At 37.7% G+C, this 16,413-nt stretch overlaps 2 protein-coding genes and 12 non-coding genes across 15 annotated transcripts; 7 read left to right on the top strand and 7 right to left on the bottom strand.

The window, feature by feature from the left end:
• The first annotated feature begins 1,079 nt into the window (after positions 1–1,079).
• On the top strand, positions 1,080–3,153 carry LOC145898733 (retinol dehydrogenase 13-like). Of its 2 annotated transcripts, none has more exons than XM_082987315.1 (8): positions 1,080–1,211; positions 1,278–1,396; positions 1,467–1,622; positions 1,710–1,826; positions 1,973–2,073; positions 2,217–2,448; positions 2,526–2,631; positions 2,902–3,153. In XM_082987315.1, exons 1-8 carry the CDS (start codon positions 1,123–1,125, stop codon positions 3,083–3,085), a joined length of 1,104 nt encoding a protein of 367 aa, XP_082843441.1. In that variant the 5' UTR covers positions 1,080–1,122; the 3' UTR covers positions 3,086–3,153. The 2 variants fall into 2 exon arrangements, with proteins under 2 accessions (XP_082843441.1, XP_082843442.1); XM_082987316.1 differs by having other exon boundaries at positions 1,088–1,211; positions 1,289–1,396.
• Positions 3,154–4,866: 1,713 nt separating this feature from the next.
• LOC145898938 (uncharacterized) lies at positions 4,867–7,373 on the top strand. Its single transcript, XM_082987612.1, has 4 exons — positions 4,867–5,506; positions 5,715–5,770; positions 5,912–6,067; positions 6,287–7,373. Exons 1-4 carry the CDS (start codon positions 5,197–5,199, stop codon positions 6,803–6,805), a joined length of 1,041 nt encoding a protein of 346 aa, XP_082843738.1. The 5' UTR covers positions 4,867–5,196; the 3' UTR covers positions 6,806–7,373.
• A 749-nt stretch (positions 7,374–8,122) lies between these two features.
• Positions 8,123–8,214, top strand: Trnay-gua (transfer RNA tyrosine (anticodon GUA)). Its single transcript is given in 2 exon segments — positions 8,123–8,159; positions 8,179–8,214. It is a non-coding gene; the product is annotated as a tRNA-Tyr (tRNA).
• A 304-nt stretch (positions 8,215–8,518) lies between these two features.
• Positions 8,519–8,600, bottom strand: Trnas-gcu (transfer RNA serine (anticodon GCU)). Its single transcript has one exon. It is a non-coding gene; the product is annotated as a tRNA-Ser (tRNA).
• Positions 8,601–9,114: 514 nt separating this feature from the next.
• On the top strand, positions 9,115–9,206 carry Trnay-gua (transfer RNA tyrosine (anticodon GUA)). Its single transcript is given in 2 exon segments — positions 9,115–9,151; positions 9,171–9,206. It is a non-coding gene; the product is annotated as a tRNA-Tyr (tRNA).
• A 304-nt stretch (positions 9,207–9,510) lies between these two features.
• On the bottom strand, positions 9,511–9,592 carry Trnas-gcu (transfer RNA serine (anticodon GCU)). Its single transcript has one exon. It is a non-coding gene; the product is annotated as a tRNA-Ser (tRNA).
• Positions 9,593–10,470: 878 nt separating this feature from the next.
• Trnay-gua (transfer RNA tyrosine (anticodon GUA)) lies at positions 10,471–10,562 on the top strand. The gene is given in 2 exon segments: positions 10,471–10,507; positions 10,527–10,562. It is a non-coding gene; the product is annotated as a tRNA-Tyr (tRNA).
• A 304-nt stretch (positions 10,563–10,866) lies between these two features.
• On the bottom strand, positions 10,867–10,948 carry Trnas-gcu (transfer RNA serine (anticodon GCU)). The gene has a single exon. It is a non-coding gene; the product is annotated as a tRNA-Ser (tRNA).
• Positions 10,949–11,828: 880 nt separating this feature from the next.
• Trnay-gua (transfer RNA tyrosine (anticodon GUA)) lies at positions 11,829–11,920 on the top strand. Its single transcript is given in 2 exon segments — positions 11,829–11,865; positions 11,885–11,920. It is a non-coding gene; the product is annotated as a tRNA-Tyr (tRNA).
• Positions 11,921–12,224: 304 nt separating this feature from the next.
• On the bottom strand, positions 12,225–12,306 carry Trnas-gcu (transfer RNA serine (anticodon GCU)). Its single transcript has one exon. It is a non-coding gene; the product is annotated as a tRNA-Ser (tRNA).
• Positions 12,307–13,587: 1,281 nt separating this feature from the next.
• Trnas-gcu (transfer RNA serine (anticodon GCU)) lies at positions 13,588–13,669 on the bottom strand. Its single transcript has one exon. It is a non-coding gene; the product is annotated as a tRNA-Ser (tRNA).
• An 882-nt stretch (positions 13,670–14,551) lies between these two features.
• Trnay-gua (transfer RNA tyrosine (anticodon GUA)) lies at positions 14,552–14,643 on the top strand. The gene is given in 2 exon segments: positions 14,552–14,588; positions 14,608–14,643. It is a non-coding gene; the product is annotated as a tRNA-Tyr (tRNA).
• Positions 14,644–14,947: 304 nt separating this feature from the next.
• Trnas-gcu (transfer RNA serine (anticodon GCU)) lies at positions 14,948–15,029 on the bottom strand. Its single transcript has one exon. It is a non-coding gene; the product is annotated as a tRNA-Ser (tRNA).
• A 1,281-nt stretch (positions 15,030–16,310) lies between these two features.
• Trnas-gcu (transfer RNA serine (anticodon GCU)) lies at positions 16,311–16,392 on the bottom strand. The gene has a single exon. It is a non-coding gene; the product is annotated as a tRNA-Ser (tRNA).
• Between the last annotated feature and the right edge of the window lie 21 nt (positions 16,393–16,413).

Here is a 16,413-nt window from a genome sequence, read left to right as displayed (position 1 = left end):
GCCACCAAAAAAAATAATAGTTAGTGTTAATTGTTGCTAAATATAATAAATTGTGCAGTTCTAAAATTTGGATAAACTTGAATATACATTGAAAAATGTGACAATATTTCCCAAAATGCAGATGCCTTTTTTGATTTTGGCACTTGAAAATTTTACAATGCTAACAAAGAATTGAAAGGTTGTGATTAAATAACGACCGCATTTAAAACTTGATAACCGGAAGCGCGAAGAAAGCAGTTTGTAATAACCAACGTGCTTAAAACCTGCACTAGTGTTTTTCTTCGAGAACAGAAAAACTAATGAAAACGTTACCGATTCGGGAAGGGCTTGTTATACCCTCCTAACGTAAAAGTATAGTATTTTTTCAATTGATTTGTCATTTTATCTCCCACAGCGCCAAGGTTGAATTAAATATTTTAATTTATAGCTATAACTAAATTATATTTCCTGATGTATTATTTTAAAAATATAACTGATCTTCACGCGGTTGCTATTATGTTTGGGAAAATGAATTGTTGGTTTTTGTTTTGGTACGATGAATTTAGGACTGCGTTTACCAGTTTTTATGGCCTAACTATGATTAATAAGCAATGCATGTCACCACTATACCTTTTTGTTGGTCAAGGTTGCAGGTAAAACACGAATTGCAAAGGCCCCTTTATTAACACATTTGGGACAGTTTTTTTGTCAAATGCTGAGACACAATTTGTAATAATTTCCTTGATGCTTTTTGTTAGTTTCTATCTTTATATGTGATTGCGGCACTCTACTTATACGTAGGGAAATTTCCCAAAACAACAACTTCTCCACTACGTTTATTTAAAAAACACGCAAGTGAGTCCCAAGTAAAGAGGTATAACCGTGCTGAAACAAAGCCATACAGAACAATAAGGTAATGGAATATTGGAGTTTCAAAGGAAATCTTACTAATTATAATTCAAACGCATCCAACGACTGCGTCACTGCGGTTTCTCACTCATGCCTCTAGCAAAGTGGTCGTTCTGAAGATGTGGTGGTTGTTGGCCTTGTACTCACTTGCACATGGTTTGGTTGGTAGTTGTTGACAGTGATCTTTTTCAACTTGTGTCATGCCGGTTGGGGTTGTTTGTTTGGTGCCGTATTATGGGTTTCTTCAATAGTTCGGTTTTCAACCGGATAATAGTTCCAATATCTTTCACGGCATCTGTGTGTGGTGGAGTATTTCTTTTGAGGTAAATTCAATTTAACTGTAGGATTAAAGTGGAACATTTCCAGCTATGAAAGCTTATTTTAACCAGGGAATACACAGGTGGAAGGAAATGTCCAAGTAAGGATCGGATGGATGGGAAGATAGTGGTAATTACAGGTGCCAGTTCCGGAATTGGCAAAGAAACAGCCAAAGAAGTTGCACGAAGGGGTACCAGTTTATAACAATTTGTTTAACCAACCGGAAGCTTAATATATTAACATAAATGTTTTTGTTACAGGTGCTACAGTAATAATGGGATGTAGACATATGGGCAAGTGTGCATCTGCAGCTGTTGAAGTCCGTGGTGTTACTCAAAACAAAAACATAAAAATTCACTTTATTGATCTTGCCAATTTGGACTCAGTAACAGAATTTGTAAAAGAAATTAAACAAGGCAAGTTACCTGCATACACAGCTTCTTAGTTTTGGTAATTAAATTTGTTGTTCTTTGCTAAAATCTTTATTTACTGATGTTCTTTAGAACACCCTCATGTGGATGTTCTTATTAACAATGCTGGAGTAATGAAACCCAGACCACCCAAAGCATCTCCCACTACAGATGATGGCTTCGAAAGACAATTTGGTGTCAATCACTTAGGTATGTTTTCTGTTGTGTTAGGTGCTAAATAAATTAGGACTTTATCAATCAAAAATGGTTTTACGTAAACCAGCACCAAAGGGAAAGTAGTTTGATGCAGACTTGCATACTTTCAATTAATCATGTTGTAACCCTTGTTGTTGTAGGACATTTTCTGTTGACAAATCTAATGTTGAATCAGTTAGTCAATGGAAAATCCCCTGGCAGAGTAATAAACATTACCTCAGCTGCTTACGAAAAAGGCAAGGTAACTCTCACTTTTTTGTCTCTGCAAGGTCACTAATTTAAGTATATCCTAAAAAATCATATGTGCCCATCAAATATATCATGTTAATTTTAAAATTTTCTACCAGGTCTATTCCAAGACTGTCAAATTTTTCTGCTTTCCAGGTTGATGTTGACAATATTGACAAGGATGATTTGAACGGCGACACTCGCCTCACAGAACTTTATTATCAAAGTAAACTTGCCAATGTCATGTTTACAAAAGTCCTCAGTGAAAAAGCAAGGAATGAACTCAGTGATCGACTTGTGTGCAATTGTGTGAATCCGGGTGTTGCCCACACTAAGATCAACCGTTATGCTAATGTCCCCTTTTATTCGATTGGTATTCATTTGTTTAGTAAGTCTGTATGGTTTTGTTTGTAAGAAACATAGTTCATTTGAAAGTTTTCCAGTCTGACTCATAATTATTTGTAGAACCGATAAAATGGCTGGCGATGCGGACTCCGCGACAGGCGGCTCAAACTTCATTTTATCTTTCATGCGACAAAACACTTGACGGCGTAACTGGGGAATATTTTGAGTAAGTTTTGTCAATTACGATTTACAAGGGCGGGTGATTGGCAGCATTGGTCAAGCGCCCGACCTATATACCAAGAATAAAACCTGGGTTCAAATCCCGGTGTGGTCTAAACAAATCAAAAAAAAATTACGATTGACAACATCGATAAAGGCGACCGGCCAATGTACCAAGGAGAAAATCTGGTCGGACCAGTAAAACCTGGGTTCGAATCCTGGTGTGGTTAAAAACATGCACTTTGTCTGTGGAAATATTGCCTATTTGTCTCTGCAGCGACTGTAAAAAAGTGGCGAATACAGGAGGAATGTGCGACGCCGAAGTTGCGGATAAATTGTGGTGCGCAAGCGAAAGGTGGACAAATCTGGATGAACGGCTTTCCCAGTTGCGTGAGATTCCGAAATCCTCAACACCAGGAAGTGTTGAAACTGTTTGTTATGATAATGAACGTAAAACCTGACATTTGGTGATTTATTGCCAAAAATTTTTTTTGTTTGAAACGATAAAATAAACTGACAAGTTGTTTTCATTTAAGTAACTGACTACAAAAAACATGTCCGTACAAAAAAAAACACACGAGAAAGCAATTATGGTATCTACAAACGTTTAGTTAATTAAGGTTTAAGTTGATAAAAGATAGCAAACACTTGCTATTGCAGGTAATCATTTCAGGGTAATCCACAGTAATATGTGCCATTTTTGATTGCTTTTGTGTGGCCTAGCCATTTGCAAACATTGATCATAGAATACAGATTGACTAACAACAGAAAGTGGTTAAGGCTTAACATTCATTTTAAACTGATACTAAGTAAGTTTGCCGACTGGTAAATGCAAAAACACTTATAAGGATTGGATGTTAAGACCCTTTTAACTTGTACTGGTAGCTTAATTGTTAAGACCTTCCATAAGTTTTAATACTGACAAGTTGATTGGCTTGGAACAGTACTTCATGGGTTTGCAGCAAAACGAACATATTTCGGAAGGATCAGCACGCTATGACGATTATATAAAATGTTGCTGTTTGAATATTGTGGTTAGAATTTCCGTCGTTATAGAATCCTATGTAAACAAGCACTGCGGAACGTGTGGGTTTTTCCTATGAGTTGCGTTTACACAGGGTCGAGACAGTTTGCACAGGCCTGTTCATAGCTTGTTACTATTTCACATGAAGAATTCCGTGCGAGTGGTGACATGAATTGGGCTATTCATTTCAGCTCATCTATCGGTATTTTGGCGCATGTCACGGATTTAATTACTGCCAACCGTGCCGAGCAGACCTTGAGGCAGAAACAAAACTGAGACAAAAGGTAACCGTTTTCATTGTAAAACAGGTAAAAAAAACAGTGCGCGATTGACTGACGCGGTCAGTTCCGCTTGATTTCTCTTTTGGAAAATAGCTGCTGAATGCACAGCTTCAATAAGGTTGAACCACTGTACCATGGTATTGTCAGGAGATATATTGGCAGCGCAGTAAGTCAACCTAAACTGGCGTTCAGGAAGATTATTAGTACAGTATACATGTTAATGGTGTGTAATTTTTTATGTATGTTTTATAGTACGACCGTTGTGATCTGTTGTGACGTTACCTGAGAGACCATAGTAACCCTAAACCACTGAACAATAATAATAAAAGAACACCGGCACTTGCGAAGGGGTGTGCTGGTCGCGTTTCAGCTGCTGTCAATGACCCAAGCTTTTGGGATCTTATAGACTTGTCCATTTGTATTCCACTCAACCACAGAAAGTACTTGTGAAAAGGACGTTTTTTAAAGGATTAGTTGGGAACATTCCTACCGTCCTGTCGGTATACCAGAGTTATAAGAAGGCAGATCGATCAGTACAGGCTATAGTATTGCACTCGTATAGGTGCTGTTGTTTTGCATAACAGTTAGTTTATGTAAAACAAGTACGATAACTAGATTTTGTAATTCCTGTAGCTTATGTCCAGACGCCCTTATACCCAAGGTCGCTGAGTAGCGGGTTTAAACCAAAACAATACGAGTTCCTGTGATCAATCAGTACTAATTCACCTGCTTGTCATTTCCGCCTGCTGTATAATGTCGCATGACTTCATTGCCCTTCATTAAGCAACAGAAGTATTTGGCCAACACAAATGTAACCATTAGCTTTCCTCTGTTACTCAACAAAGAATACACAAAGCTTTTAAATTGTGACGTTAACTGTGGTTTCACAGGTTCTTGTGCAGTGGCGAGGAGTGTATAGTCAGTTTTGGTGATATGTGGACAGACTGACCAAGCTTAGGGTGCAGCTAACTATACACCGATCTGTTTGTGGCATATATCAGTTTATTCCACCTGAAAGAAACTTACTTCGTAAATATGTTGTTTGTTAAGCTACCCGTACAAACATTCGTATTCAGGGTGGCTTTTTTATCGAAAATTCGAAATTGATATTTGATATTTCCGTTGCGTGTGAAATGCTCTAAGGAGCGTTAAAGTAAGTTTTATGGTGCAGTTGTCAAGCGTTTTGCTTTAAACAAGCTAAACAATTGGACAAAAAGCGATTGCATAAGGTAATGTTGTTGTTAATAGGCGATATACTGCTTTGTCAATGTTTTCTTTCCATTGCAAAATAGCCGTAGGCCCAGACAGGTGTCCGATAATACCGAAGGCTGTACACGTGGTTGGATGGCGAAAGTTGTTTGTGTATGTTGGTAGAATCGCAGTTGGAATATATAATAAACTAGGGTTAAAGATGAAACCTGCGGTGGAGCAAAACCCTGCAGCGCCGCCATCATATAGACTGCTGTGTTCAGCTCGTGTTGCTTTACCCATGCTTGCAGCAGTTTGTATGCTTGCTGTTATAGTGGTGATGGTGCAAATGGATACAGTCGAACTAAAAGGGCATCATCACAAACCCTGTGAGTCATAGAACATTATACATTTATTAACCTGAAGTTTTTGGTTTGATATAATGTGTTCAGCCGAGTTGTTCACGTAAAAAGCCCAAATCCGATTACTTAACACGAACTGAAAATAACTTACAATGCTATTGAGAACATTAGTATATAAGCTGGCAACACCATTTAACAAATCGAAAATTAAATCAAATTTTTCTTGCAATTTCAGCTCCAGTCCAGAGAAAGCTTCGAACAGTTCACAAAAAAGAGTCGGTCGACTGCAAGGTTAGTTCCTTACTTTATCAAGTGTTATGTGTGTTTTGTTTTAAGTAGTGTGTGTTAACCGCTGCTGTTCATAAGTGAGCCGATAAATAATTAGCTATTTACCCGATGAATTCACTGTCATTTCTCTTGGTAAATGTTCAGGAATCAAAACTGCGCACTCGGATCGCCGAATACGAGAATCACCTGCAACAATTACTGAAGGCAAATCAAGAGTTGCAAGAGAAGTTCAACGAGACCCTGGTTCTACTTACCCAGTGTATGCTACGTAAGCGAAACCCGATCAAATATCACCGCGAGGTATGACGTCGTTAATGGGAAATGACCTGGTAACACTTGTTTAGCCATTGCCGTTAACACGCTGTGGTCTGCGCGAGCCAGCGCATGAATCATAACCAACATGAAACATAATAACAACGAGATTTTTGTTATTGAAAGCATGGAATATACTATAAATAATCCTGAGTCGCCTGTTTAACGTTTTTGAAAGCTTGGAAAGTATTTTAACGTTATTCGCAGGTGGCGGCTAAACTGCAGATAGATATGGAGCCTGCCATCAAACAGGGAATGGTGAAAAGGGAACATTTGGGACCAAACATCAACACCAGCTCTGAGAAACATAAAAACGCTTCAAAAACAGCCGTTGATGCAGAAGATGAAAAGAAAAAGGAATCGCACAAACTGAAGTTAAATGAATCGACGAGTGAACGTGATGTACATCAAGCGGTGGAAGACCGACAACAAGGTCACAAGTCACGCGCACTTGACGGCTCGCCTAGTGAAGACAAAGATTCAATGGTCAAAGGCCAGCAGGAAGGTCGTGAAGTTAATAAGGATGAAAATACATATGTCGCGGATCAACACAGTTCGAAAGCAAATAAAACGAAAGACAACAAGGGACACGACACAACATCCGAGAAAGGCCTAGTTGAACTCGCGAACTCAACCGAAACTGTAACAACAAAACAAAAAAAGGAAAAATTGAAAAACGATGTACAAACTCACAAGGCTCCAAAAAAGGCCAGCAGTGGTAGGTAAACATGGCAAAACAAGTCGTATCCTGGCGACTAACAAACAGTCTCAAAGGATGTTTGTTGACTGGTCGCGTGCACTGCGTTGTTCGAATCCGAGTGGAATTTGCTTTGTTGGTCTGCGTTCCATGCCGCAATGCCTCTTACTATGACCAGTAAATGGATGGGGAAGTTTAGCACACCATTTTGGGCTTGATGCATTTTCGGAATAGCTTGGTTTACTACTGGGCGGTATGACAATTACAATTAGGTTCTACAAAACTGTAGACAAACAAACGAATATGAATTTTTCTTCAAGAATCAATTTCCCTTTTTATGTGTACCGTCATGTTTTTTTTTGCAGCTTTTACTTCAAAAAAAATTATTATTTTTAGCCCGTCTTGCCTTTTTTTTGTCTTGGGTATGTAATTTTTTATTTAGACACCATGCTAAGAAATTAAACCACTCAATCGTTTTTCGCACATTATAATCTATGGGGCGCATGAGACGCTTACTTTATTACAAATTAACATTGTGTCTTACGTTGTTGCAGATGCTATGTTTGTTTCTATGCAAATAAAACTTAATACAACTTCTTCAGAAATACGTATCGATTACACGTTCAAACACGTTTAAAGCAGAGCCATTGCTTTGAATGTTGCAAGTATAGTTATCAACAAAATCGCATTTATTAGCATGTAAAAATATGCTAAAGTTGGAGGGATCTCATACTAAAATTTGTGAGTCTTCGTTTGGGTCATCATTATTCTCTTCTATATTTGTGTGTATATACTAAAGTTTTAGTGTTTAGTAACTAAACAATATGAAATTTTCAGGTTACTCAAGTGGCAAGTTAAAAAAACTTCTAGGTAAGTAAGCAGAGGAAGTTAGATATCCCGTGTGGTTTGATGATTGTGAATTGAAACCCAATGCAGTCGTCCCTTTGCTAGGTCAGTTGGTAGAGCGGTGGACTGTAGTAGTTAAAATACCTCAGAAATCCTTAGGACGCGTGTAGAGCACAGTGGATTCGCAGTCCATGATTGACAAAAAAGGTTAAAAAGTGCCAAAACATTTTGAAAATGCAATTCGCCGTTTAAAATTGCAAACACTATCGAGAAGCAGTGGTTACCAATAAAAATGTGCTCAACACCCGCAAAAGTGTTGTCACGCGATGTCAACTGACACGCGGCGTTTAAATGGTTGCCAACCACACACGAAACTAACCAATGTGAAATGATCATGCAGGTTATTCTATTTGCAAGTTGGAAAAATTCCTTGAATGGTGAAGGATGTTGTATATTCCGTGTGGTTTGATGATTGTGCATTGAAGCCACGTGCAGTCGTCCCTTCGATAGCTCAGTTGGTAGAGCGGTGGACTGTAGTGGTTGAAATGCCTCAGAAATCCATAGGTCACTGGTTCGAATCCGGTTCGAAGGATTTTTTTAGAATTACCTTCGTTACAAATCTTTTTTGCGGTCCGAATTTGGAAAAAAAATTTTGTGTAATCGCCAGTTTGTTGACAAGTGTAATAATTTCATATCCATATTCTTCATTTAATTAAAAAAAAGCAATTATAACGACCAGCAGATTCAAAACAACGTACACATATGAATATTTCCAACAGATTCTTTTTCATCAGCGTTGCAAAATATTGGTTTGTGAAATCGCAATGTAGAATCACCGAATCTATATTGAAAAACATCTATGTTTTGGGTACAGAATCAAGAGGTTGGCAAAAGTACGACGAGGATGGGATTCGAACCCACGCGTGCAGAGCACAATGGATTAGCAGTCCATCGCCTTAACCTCTGGGCCACCTCGTCGCTTGCGGTTGGTAGTTCGAATTGTCCACTGCACAGAGAGCCTTTCGATACATTTGTTGGGAAAGTGGCGACAGGATTGCTTTTGCTATGCATGTGGTTTTCAAACTGTGCAGTTAAACGATTTAAACTAAATGTACTGTGTATTCGACCATTTAAAGGTGCGATAATTTCTTTCTTATAGCTATTAAATTGGTATGTGCACATAATATACAAACCTTTAATAATCACGATATTTAAATTAGTGTTTAAAAAACACTATCGCGAAGCAGTGATTACCAATAAAAATGTCAACATACATTTGGTGCACTTGTTACACACAAAAATGTTGGCACGCGAAGTCATCAACACTTTGACATAAATGTGCCAACTGTCATGGTTGCCAACCACAGACGAAATTAACAATATAAAATGATCCAATTACTATTTGCAAGTTGGAAAACTTCCTTGAATGGCCGAGGAAGTTGGATATTTCGTGTGGTTTAATGATTGTGAATTGAAACCCTGTGCAGCCGACCCTTCGATAGCTCAGTTGGTAGAGCGGTGGACTGTAGTGGTTGAAATGCCTCAGAAATCCATAGGTCACTGGTTCGAATCCGGTTCGAAGGATTATTTTAGAATTACCTTCGTTACAAATCTTTTTTGCGGTCCGAATTTGGAATAAAAATTTTGTGTAATCGCCAGTTTGTTGACAAGTGTAATAATTTCATATCCATATTCTTCATTTAATTAAAAAAAAGCAATTATAACGACCAGCAGATTCAAAACAACGTACACATATGAATATTTCCAACAGATTCTTTTTCATCAGCGTTGCAAAATATTGGTTTGTGAAATCGCAATGTAGAATCACCGAATCTATATTGAAAAACATCTATGTTTTGGGCACAGAATCAAGAGGTTGGCAAAAGTACGACGAGGATGGGATTCGAACCCACGCGTGCAGAGCACAATGGATTAGCAGTCCATCGCCTTAACCTCTCGGCCACCTCGTCTCTTGGTGTTTACTATGCTTGTTGTCCACTTCGAATAGCAGTCGAAACGAAGTTTTAGTTTCAGATTACATTCCTTGCAGATAATAGATGTATTATATAAAACCGGTGACAGGACTGCCTTTGCTTTTATCGTTTAAATACTATATAACTGAACGATTTAAACTAAATGTTTTGTGTAATTGACAGTTTGTTCACAACTGCGATAATTCCTTTTCCTAATGATGTTAGTGTTAATCATTAGAAATAATTAAAACAAGCATACGTCTGGCATTTTTTAATCGATATGATTTATAATTGCCAAGAAATCAAAATATCAATCATCTTAGAATTTTCATGACATTTCAGTGAACGTCCATGAGTGAAATAAATCAAAGATTTCCAAGTGAAGTTTTAGGCATGTGGGGTGAGTAATTATGGTAAGCCAAGTGATTTACCAGTTCATATTCCAATACTGTTGGAATGCACGAACCTCTACCTACGCAATGTTATACGACATGATTTTCATTGACATGGGCGGGATTGTGCTGTGTGTCTTGGCAAAAAGGTTGAAAAGTGCCAAAGTATTTGGGAATTGGAATATTCCATTTAAAGTTGCAAACACTATCGCGAAGCAGTGGTTTCCAATATAAAGTTCAACATACTTTTGGTGCGCTCATTACATACAAAAATGTTGTCACGCGAAGTCATCAACATTTTAACATTATTTGTGAAATGGCACGCGGCGTTTAAATGCTTGCCAACCACACACGAAACCTACCAATGTGAAATGATCATGCAGGTTATTCTATTTGCAAGTTGGAAAAATTCCTGGAATGGCGGAGGAAGTTAGATATTCCATGTGGTTTGATGATTGTGAATTGAAACCCTGAGCAGTCGTCCCTTCGATAGCTCAGTTGGTAGAGCGGTGGACTGTAGTGGTTCAAATGCCCCAGAAATCCATAGGTCACTGGTTCGAATCCGGTTCGAAGGATTGTTTTAGAATTACCTTCGTTACAAATCTCCTTTGCTGTCCGAATTTGGAATAAAAATTTTGTGCATTCGCCAGTTTGTTGACAAGTGCAATAAATTCATATCCATATTCTTTGTTTAATTGAAAAAAAGCAATTATAACGACCAGCAGATTCAAAACAACGTACACATATGATTATTTCCAACAGATTCTTTTTCATCAGCGTTGCAAAATATTGGTTTTTGAAATCGCAATATAGAATCACCGAATCTATATTGAAAATCATCTATGTTTTTGGTACAGAATCAAGAGGTTGGCAAAAGTACGGCGAGGATGGGATTCGAACCCACGCGTGCAGAGCACAATGGATTAGCAGTCCATCGCCTTAACCTCTCGGCCACCTCGTCTCTTGGTGTTTACAATGCTTGTTGTCCACTTCGAATAGCAGTCGAAACGAACTTTTAGTTTCAGATTACATTCCTTGCAGATAATAAATGTATTATATAAAAGCGGTGACAGGACTGCCTTTGTTTAGCATATCGTTTAAATACTATATAACTGAACGATTTGAACTAAATGTTTTTTGTAATTGACAGTTTGTTCACAACTGCGATAATTCCTTTCCCTAATGTAAGTGTTAATCATTAGGAATAATGAAAACAAGCATACGTCTGGAATTTTTTAATCGATATGATTTATAATTGCCAAGAAATCAAAACATCAATCATCTTAGAATTTTCATGACATTTCAGTGAACGTCCATGAGTGAAATAAATCAAATGATTTTAAGGTGAAGTTTTAGGCATGTGTGGTGAGTAATTATGGTAAGCCAAGTGATTTACCAGTTCATATTCCAATACTGTTGGAATGCACGAACCTCTACCTACGCAAGGGTTGTCATACGACATGATTTTCATTGACATGGGCGGGATTGTGCTGTGTGTCTTGGCAAAAAGGTCAAAAAGTGCCAAAGTATTTGGAAATTGGAATATTCCATTTAAAATTGCAAACATCGCGAAGCAGTGGTTTCCAATATAAAGTTCAACATACTTTTGGTGCGCTTATTACATACAAAAATGTTGTCACGCGAAGTCATCAACATTTTAACATTATTCGTGAAATGGTACGCGGCGTTTACATGGTTGCCAACCACACACGAAACTAACCCATGTGAAATGATCATGCAGGTTGTTCTATTTGCAAGTTGGAAAAATTCCTTGAATGGCGGAGGAAGTTAAATATTCCGTGTGATTTAATGATTGTGAATTGAAACCCTGAGCAGTCGTCCCTTCGATAGCTCAGTTGGTAGAGCGGTGGACTGTAGTGGTTCAAATGCCCCAGAAATCCATAGGTCACTGGTTCGAATCCGGTTCGAAGGATTGTTTTAGAATTACCTTCGTTACAAATCTCCTTTGCTGTCCGAATTTGGAATAAAAATTTTGTGCATTCGCCAGTTTGTTGACAAGTGCAATAAATTCATATCCATATTCTTTGTTTAATTGAAAAAAAGCAATTATAACGACCAGCAGATTCAAAACAACGTACACATATGATTATTTCCAACAGATTCTTTTTCATCAGCGTTGCAAAATATTGGTTTTTGAAATCGCAATATAGAATCACCGAATCTATATTGAAAATCATCTATGTTTTTGGTACAGAATCAAGAGGTTGGCAAAAGTACGGCGAGGATGGGATTCGAACCCACGCGTGCAGAGCACAATGGATTAGCAGTCCATCGCCTTAACCTCTCGGCCACCTCGTCTCTTGGTGTTTACAATGCTTGTTGTCCACTTCGAATAGCAGTCGAAACGAACTTTTAGTTTCAGATTACATTCCTTGCAGATAATAAATGTATTATATAAAAGCGGTGACAGGACTGCCTTTGTTTAGCATATCGTTTAAATACTATATAACTGAACGATTTGAACTAAATGTTTTTTGTAATTGACAGTTTGTTCACAACTGCGATAATTCCTTTCCCTAATGTAAGTGTTAATCATTAGGAATAATGAAAACAAGCATACGTCTGGAATTTTTTAATCGATATGATTTATAATTGCCAAGAAATCAAAACATCAATCATCTTAGAATTTTCATGACATTTCAGTGAACGTCCATGAGTGAAATAAATCAAATGATTTTAAGGTGAAGTTTTAGGCATGTGTGGTGAGTAATTATGGTAAGCCAAGTGATTTACCAGTTCATATTCCAATACTGTTGGAATGCACGAACCTCTACCTACGCAAGGGTTGTCATACGACATGATTTTCATTGACATGGGCGGGATTGTGCTGTGTGTCTTGGCAAAAAGGTCAAAAAGTGCCAAAGTATTTGGAAATTGGAATATTCCATTTAAAATTGCAAACATCGCGAAGCAGTGGTTTCCAATATAAAGTTCAACATACTTTTGGTGCGCTTATTACATACAAAAATGTTGTCACGCGAAGTCATCAACATTTTAACATTATTCGTGAAATGGTACGCGGCGTTTACATGGTTGCCAACCACACACGAAACTAACCCATGTGAAATGATCATGCAGGTTGTTCTATTTGCAAGTTGGAAAAATTCCTTGAATGGCGGAGGAAGTTAAATATTCCGTGTGATTTAATGATTGTGAATTGAAACCCTGAGCAGTCGTCCCTTCGATAGCTCAGTTGGTAGAGCGGTGGACTGTAGTGGTTGAAATGCCTCAGAATAAGGTCAATGGTTCGAATCCGGTTCGAAGGATTGTTTTTGAATTATCTTTCTTTTAAAACTCTTTTGCTGACCGACTTTGGATTACAAGTTTTGTGCATTCGCCAGTTTGTTGACAAGTGTAATAATTCCACGCCCATATTCTTTATTTGATTGATAAGGGCAATCATAACAACAAGCAGATTAAAAACAACTTTATTGAAAAATCAAGCAGACGATTATTTTCAACAGATTCTTAATTATCAGCAGTGCAAAAGATCAGTATGTAAAATTGTAATGTAGATTAACCGAAACTATATTAAAAATTATCTATGTTTCGTAAAGAACCAACAGGTTGGCAAAAGCACGACGAGGATGGGATTCGAACCCACGCGTGCAGAGCACAATGGATTAGCAGTCCATCGCCTTAACCTCTCGGCCACCTCGTCTCTTGGTGTTTATGATGCTTGTTGTCCACTTAGAATAGCAGTCGAAACGAACTTTTAGTTTCAGATTACATTCCTTGCAGATAATAGATGTATTATATAAAAGCGGTGACAGGACTACCTTTGTTTAGCATATCGTTTAAATACTATATAACTGAACGATTTGAACTAAATATTTTGTGTAATTGACAGTTTGTTCACAACTGCGATAATTCCTTTTCCTAATGATGTTAGTGTTAATCATTAGAAATAATTAAAACAAGCATACGTCTGGCATTTTTTAATCGATATGATTTATAATTGCCAAGAAATCAAAATATCAATCATCTTAGAATTTTCATGACATTTCAGTGAACGTCCATGAGTGAAATAAATCAAAGATTTCCAAGTGAAGTTTTAGGCATGTGGGGTGAGTAATTATGGTAAGCCAAGTGATTTACCAGTTCATATTCCAATACTGTTGGAATGCACGAACCTCTACCTACGCAATGTTATACGACATGATTTTCATTGACATGGGCGGGATTGTGCTGTGTGTCTTGGCAAAAAGGTTGAAAAGTGCCAAAGTATTTGGGAATTGGAATATTCCATTTAAAGTTGCAAACACTATCGCGAAGCAGTGGTTTCCAATATAAAGTTCAACATACTTTTGGTGCGCTCATTACATACAAAAATGTTGTCACGCGAAGTCATCAACATTTTAACATTATTTGTGAAATGGCATGCGGGCGTTTAAATGCTTGCCAACCACACACGAAACCTACCAATGTGAAATGATCATGCAGGTTATTCTATTTGCAAGTTGGAAAAATTCCTGGAATGGCGGAGGAAGTTAGATATTCCATGTGGTTTGATGATTGTGAATTGAAACCCTGAGCAGTCGTCCCTTCGATAGCTCAGTTGGTAGAGCGGTGGACTGTAGTGGTTCAAATGCCCCAGAAATCCATAGGTCACTGGTTCGAATCCGGTTCGAAGGATTGTTTTAGAATTACCTTCGTTACAAATCTCCTTTGCTGTCCGAATTTGGAATAAAAATTTTGTGCATTCGCCAGTTTGTTGACAAGTGCAATAAATTCATATCCATATTCTTTGTTTAATTGAAAAAAAGCAATTATAACGACCAGCAGATTCAAAACAACGTACACATATGATTATTTCCAACAGATTCTTTTTCATCAGCGTTGCAAAATATTGGTTTTTGAAATCGCAATATAGAATCACCGAATCTATATTGAAAATCATCTATGTTTTTGGTACAGAATCAAGAGGTTGGCAAAAGTACGGCGAGGATGGGATTCGAACCCACGCGTGCAGAGCACAATGGATTAGCAGTCCATCGCCTTAACCTCTCGGCCACCTCGTCTCTTGGTGTTTACAATGCTTGTTGTCCACTTCGAATAGCAGTCGAAACGAACTTTTAGTTTCAGATTACATTCCTTGCAGATAATAAATGTATTATATAAAAGCGGTGACAGGACTGCCTTTGTTTAGCATATCGTTTAAATACTATATAACTGAACGATTTGAACTAAATGTTTTTTGTAATTGACAGTTTGTTCACAACTGCGATAATTCCTTTCCCTAATGTAAGTGTTAATCATTAGGAATAATGAAAACAAGCATACGTCTGGAATTTTTTAATCGATATGATTTATAATTGCCAAGAAATCAAAACATCAATCATCTTAGAATTTTCATGACATTTCAGTGAACGTCCATGAGTGAAATAAATCAAATGATTTTAAGGTGAAGTTTTAGGCATGTGTGGTGAGTAATTATGGTAAGCCAAGTGATTTACCAGTTCATATTCCAATACTGTTGGAATGCACGAACCTCTACCTACGCAAGGGTTGTCATACGACATGATTTTCATTGACATGGGCGGGATTGTGCTGTGTGTCTTGGCAAAAAGGTCAAAAAGTGCCAAAGTATTTGGAAATTGGAATATTCCATTTAAAATTGCAAACATCGCGAAGCAGTGGTTTCCAATATAAAGTTCAACATACTTTTGGTGCGCTTATTACATACAAAAATGTTGTCACGCGAAGTCATCAACATTTTAACATTATTCGTGAAATGGTACGCGGCGTTTACATGGTTGCCAACCACACACGAAACTAACCCATGTGAAATGATCATGCAGGTTGTTCTATTTGCAAGTTGGAAAAATTCCTTGAATGGCGGAGGAAGTTAAATATTCCGTGTGATTTAATGATTGTGAATTGAAACCCTGAGCAGTCGTCCCTTCGATAGCTCAGTTGGTAGAGCGGTGGACTGTAGTGGTTGAAATACCTCAGAATAAGGTCACTGGTTCGAATCCGGTTCGAAGGATTGTTTTTGAATTATCTTTCTTTTAAAACTCTTTTGCTGACCGACTTTGGATTACAAGTTTTGTGCATTCGCCAGTTTGTTGACAAGTGTAATAATTCCACGCCCATATTCTTTATTTGATTGATAAGGGCAATCATAACAACAAGCAGATTAAAAACAACTTTATTGAAAAATCAAGCAGACGATTATTTTCAACAGATTCTTAATTATCAGCAGTGCAAAAGATCAGTATGTAAAATTGTAATGTAGATTAACCGAAACTATATTAAAAATTATCTATGTTTCGTAAAGAACCAACAGGTTGGCAAAAGCACGACGAGGATGGGATTCGAACCCACGCGTGCAGAGCACAATGGATTAGCAGTCCATCGCCTTAACCTCTCGGCCACCTCGTCTCTTGGTGTTTATGATGCTTG

This window comes from Ascidia mentula, chromosome 4, assembly GCF_947561715.1.
Source record: "Ascidia mentula chromosome 4, kaAscMent1.1, whole genome shotgun sequence".
Taxonomy (NCBI): Eukaryota; Metazoa; Chordata; class Ascidiacea; order Phlebobranchia; family Ascidiidae; genus Ascidia; species Ascidia mentula.
The sequence above is the reverse complement of the archived record's forward strand: the minus strand, read 5'-3'. Positions and strand labels throughout refer to the sequence as shown.

Bases quoted from the DNA above. Each gene is read 5' to 3' on its own strand.
- LOC145898733 (XM_082987315.1), top strand. From the start codon at position 1,123: ATGGGTTTCTTCAATAGTTCGGTTTTCAACCGGATAATAGTTCCAATA. The intron at 1,827-1,972 runs GTATGTTTTCTG...TTGTTGTTGTAG, and splicing joins ATTTGGTGTCAATCACTTAG to GACATTTTCTGTTGACAAAT. The intron at 2,632-2,901 runs GTAAGTTTTGTC...TTGTCTCTGCAG, and splicing joins GTAACTGGGGAATATTTTGA to CGACTGTAAAAAAGTGGCGA.
- LOC145898938 (XM_082987612.1), top strand. From the start codon at position 5,197: ATGTTTTCTTTCCATTGCAAAATAGCCGTAGGCCCAGACAGGTGTCCG. The intron at 5,507-5,714 runs GTGAGTCATAGA...TTGCAATTTCAG, and splicing joins AGGGCATCATCACAAACCCT to CTCCAGTCCAGAGAAAGCTT. The intron at 6,068-6,286 runs GTATGACGTCGT...CGTTATTCGCAG, and splicing joins CGATCAAATATCACCGCGAG to GTGGCGGCTAAACTGCAGAT.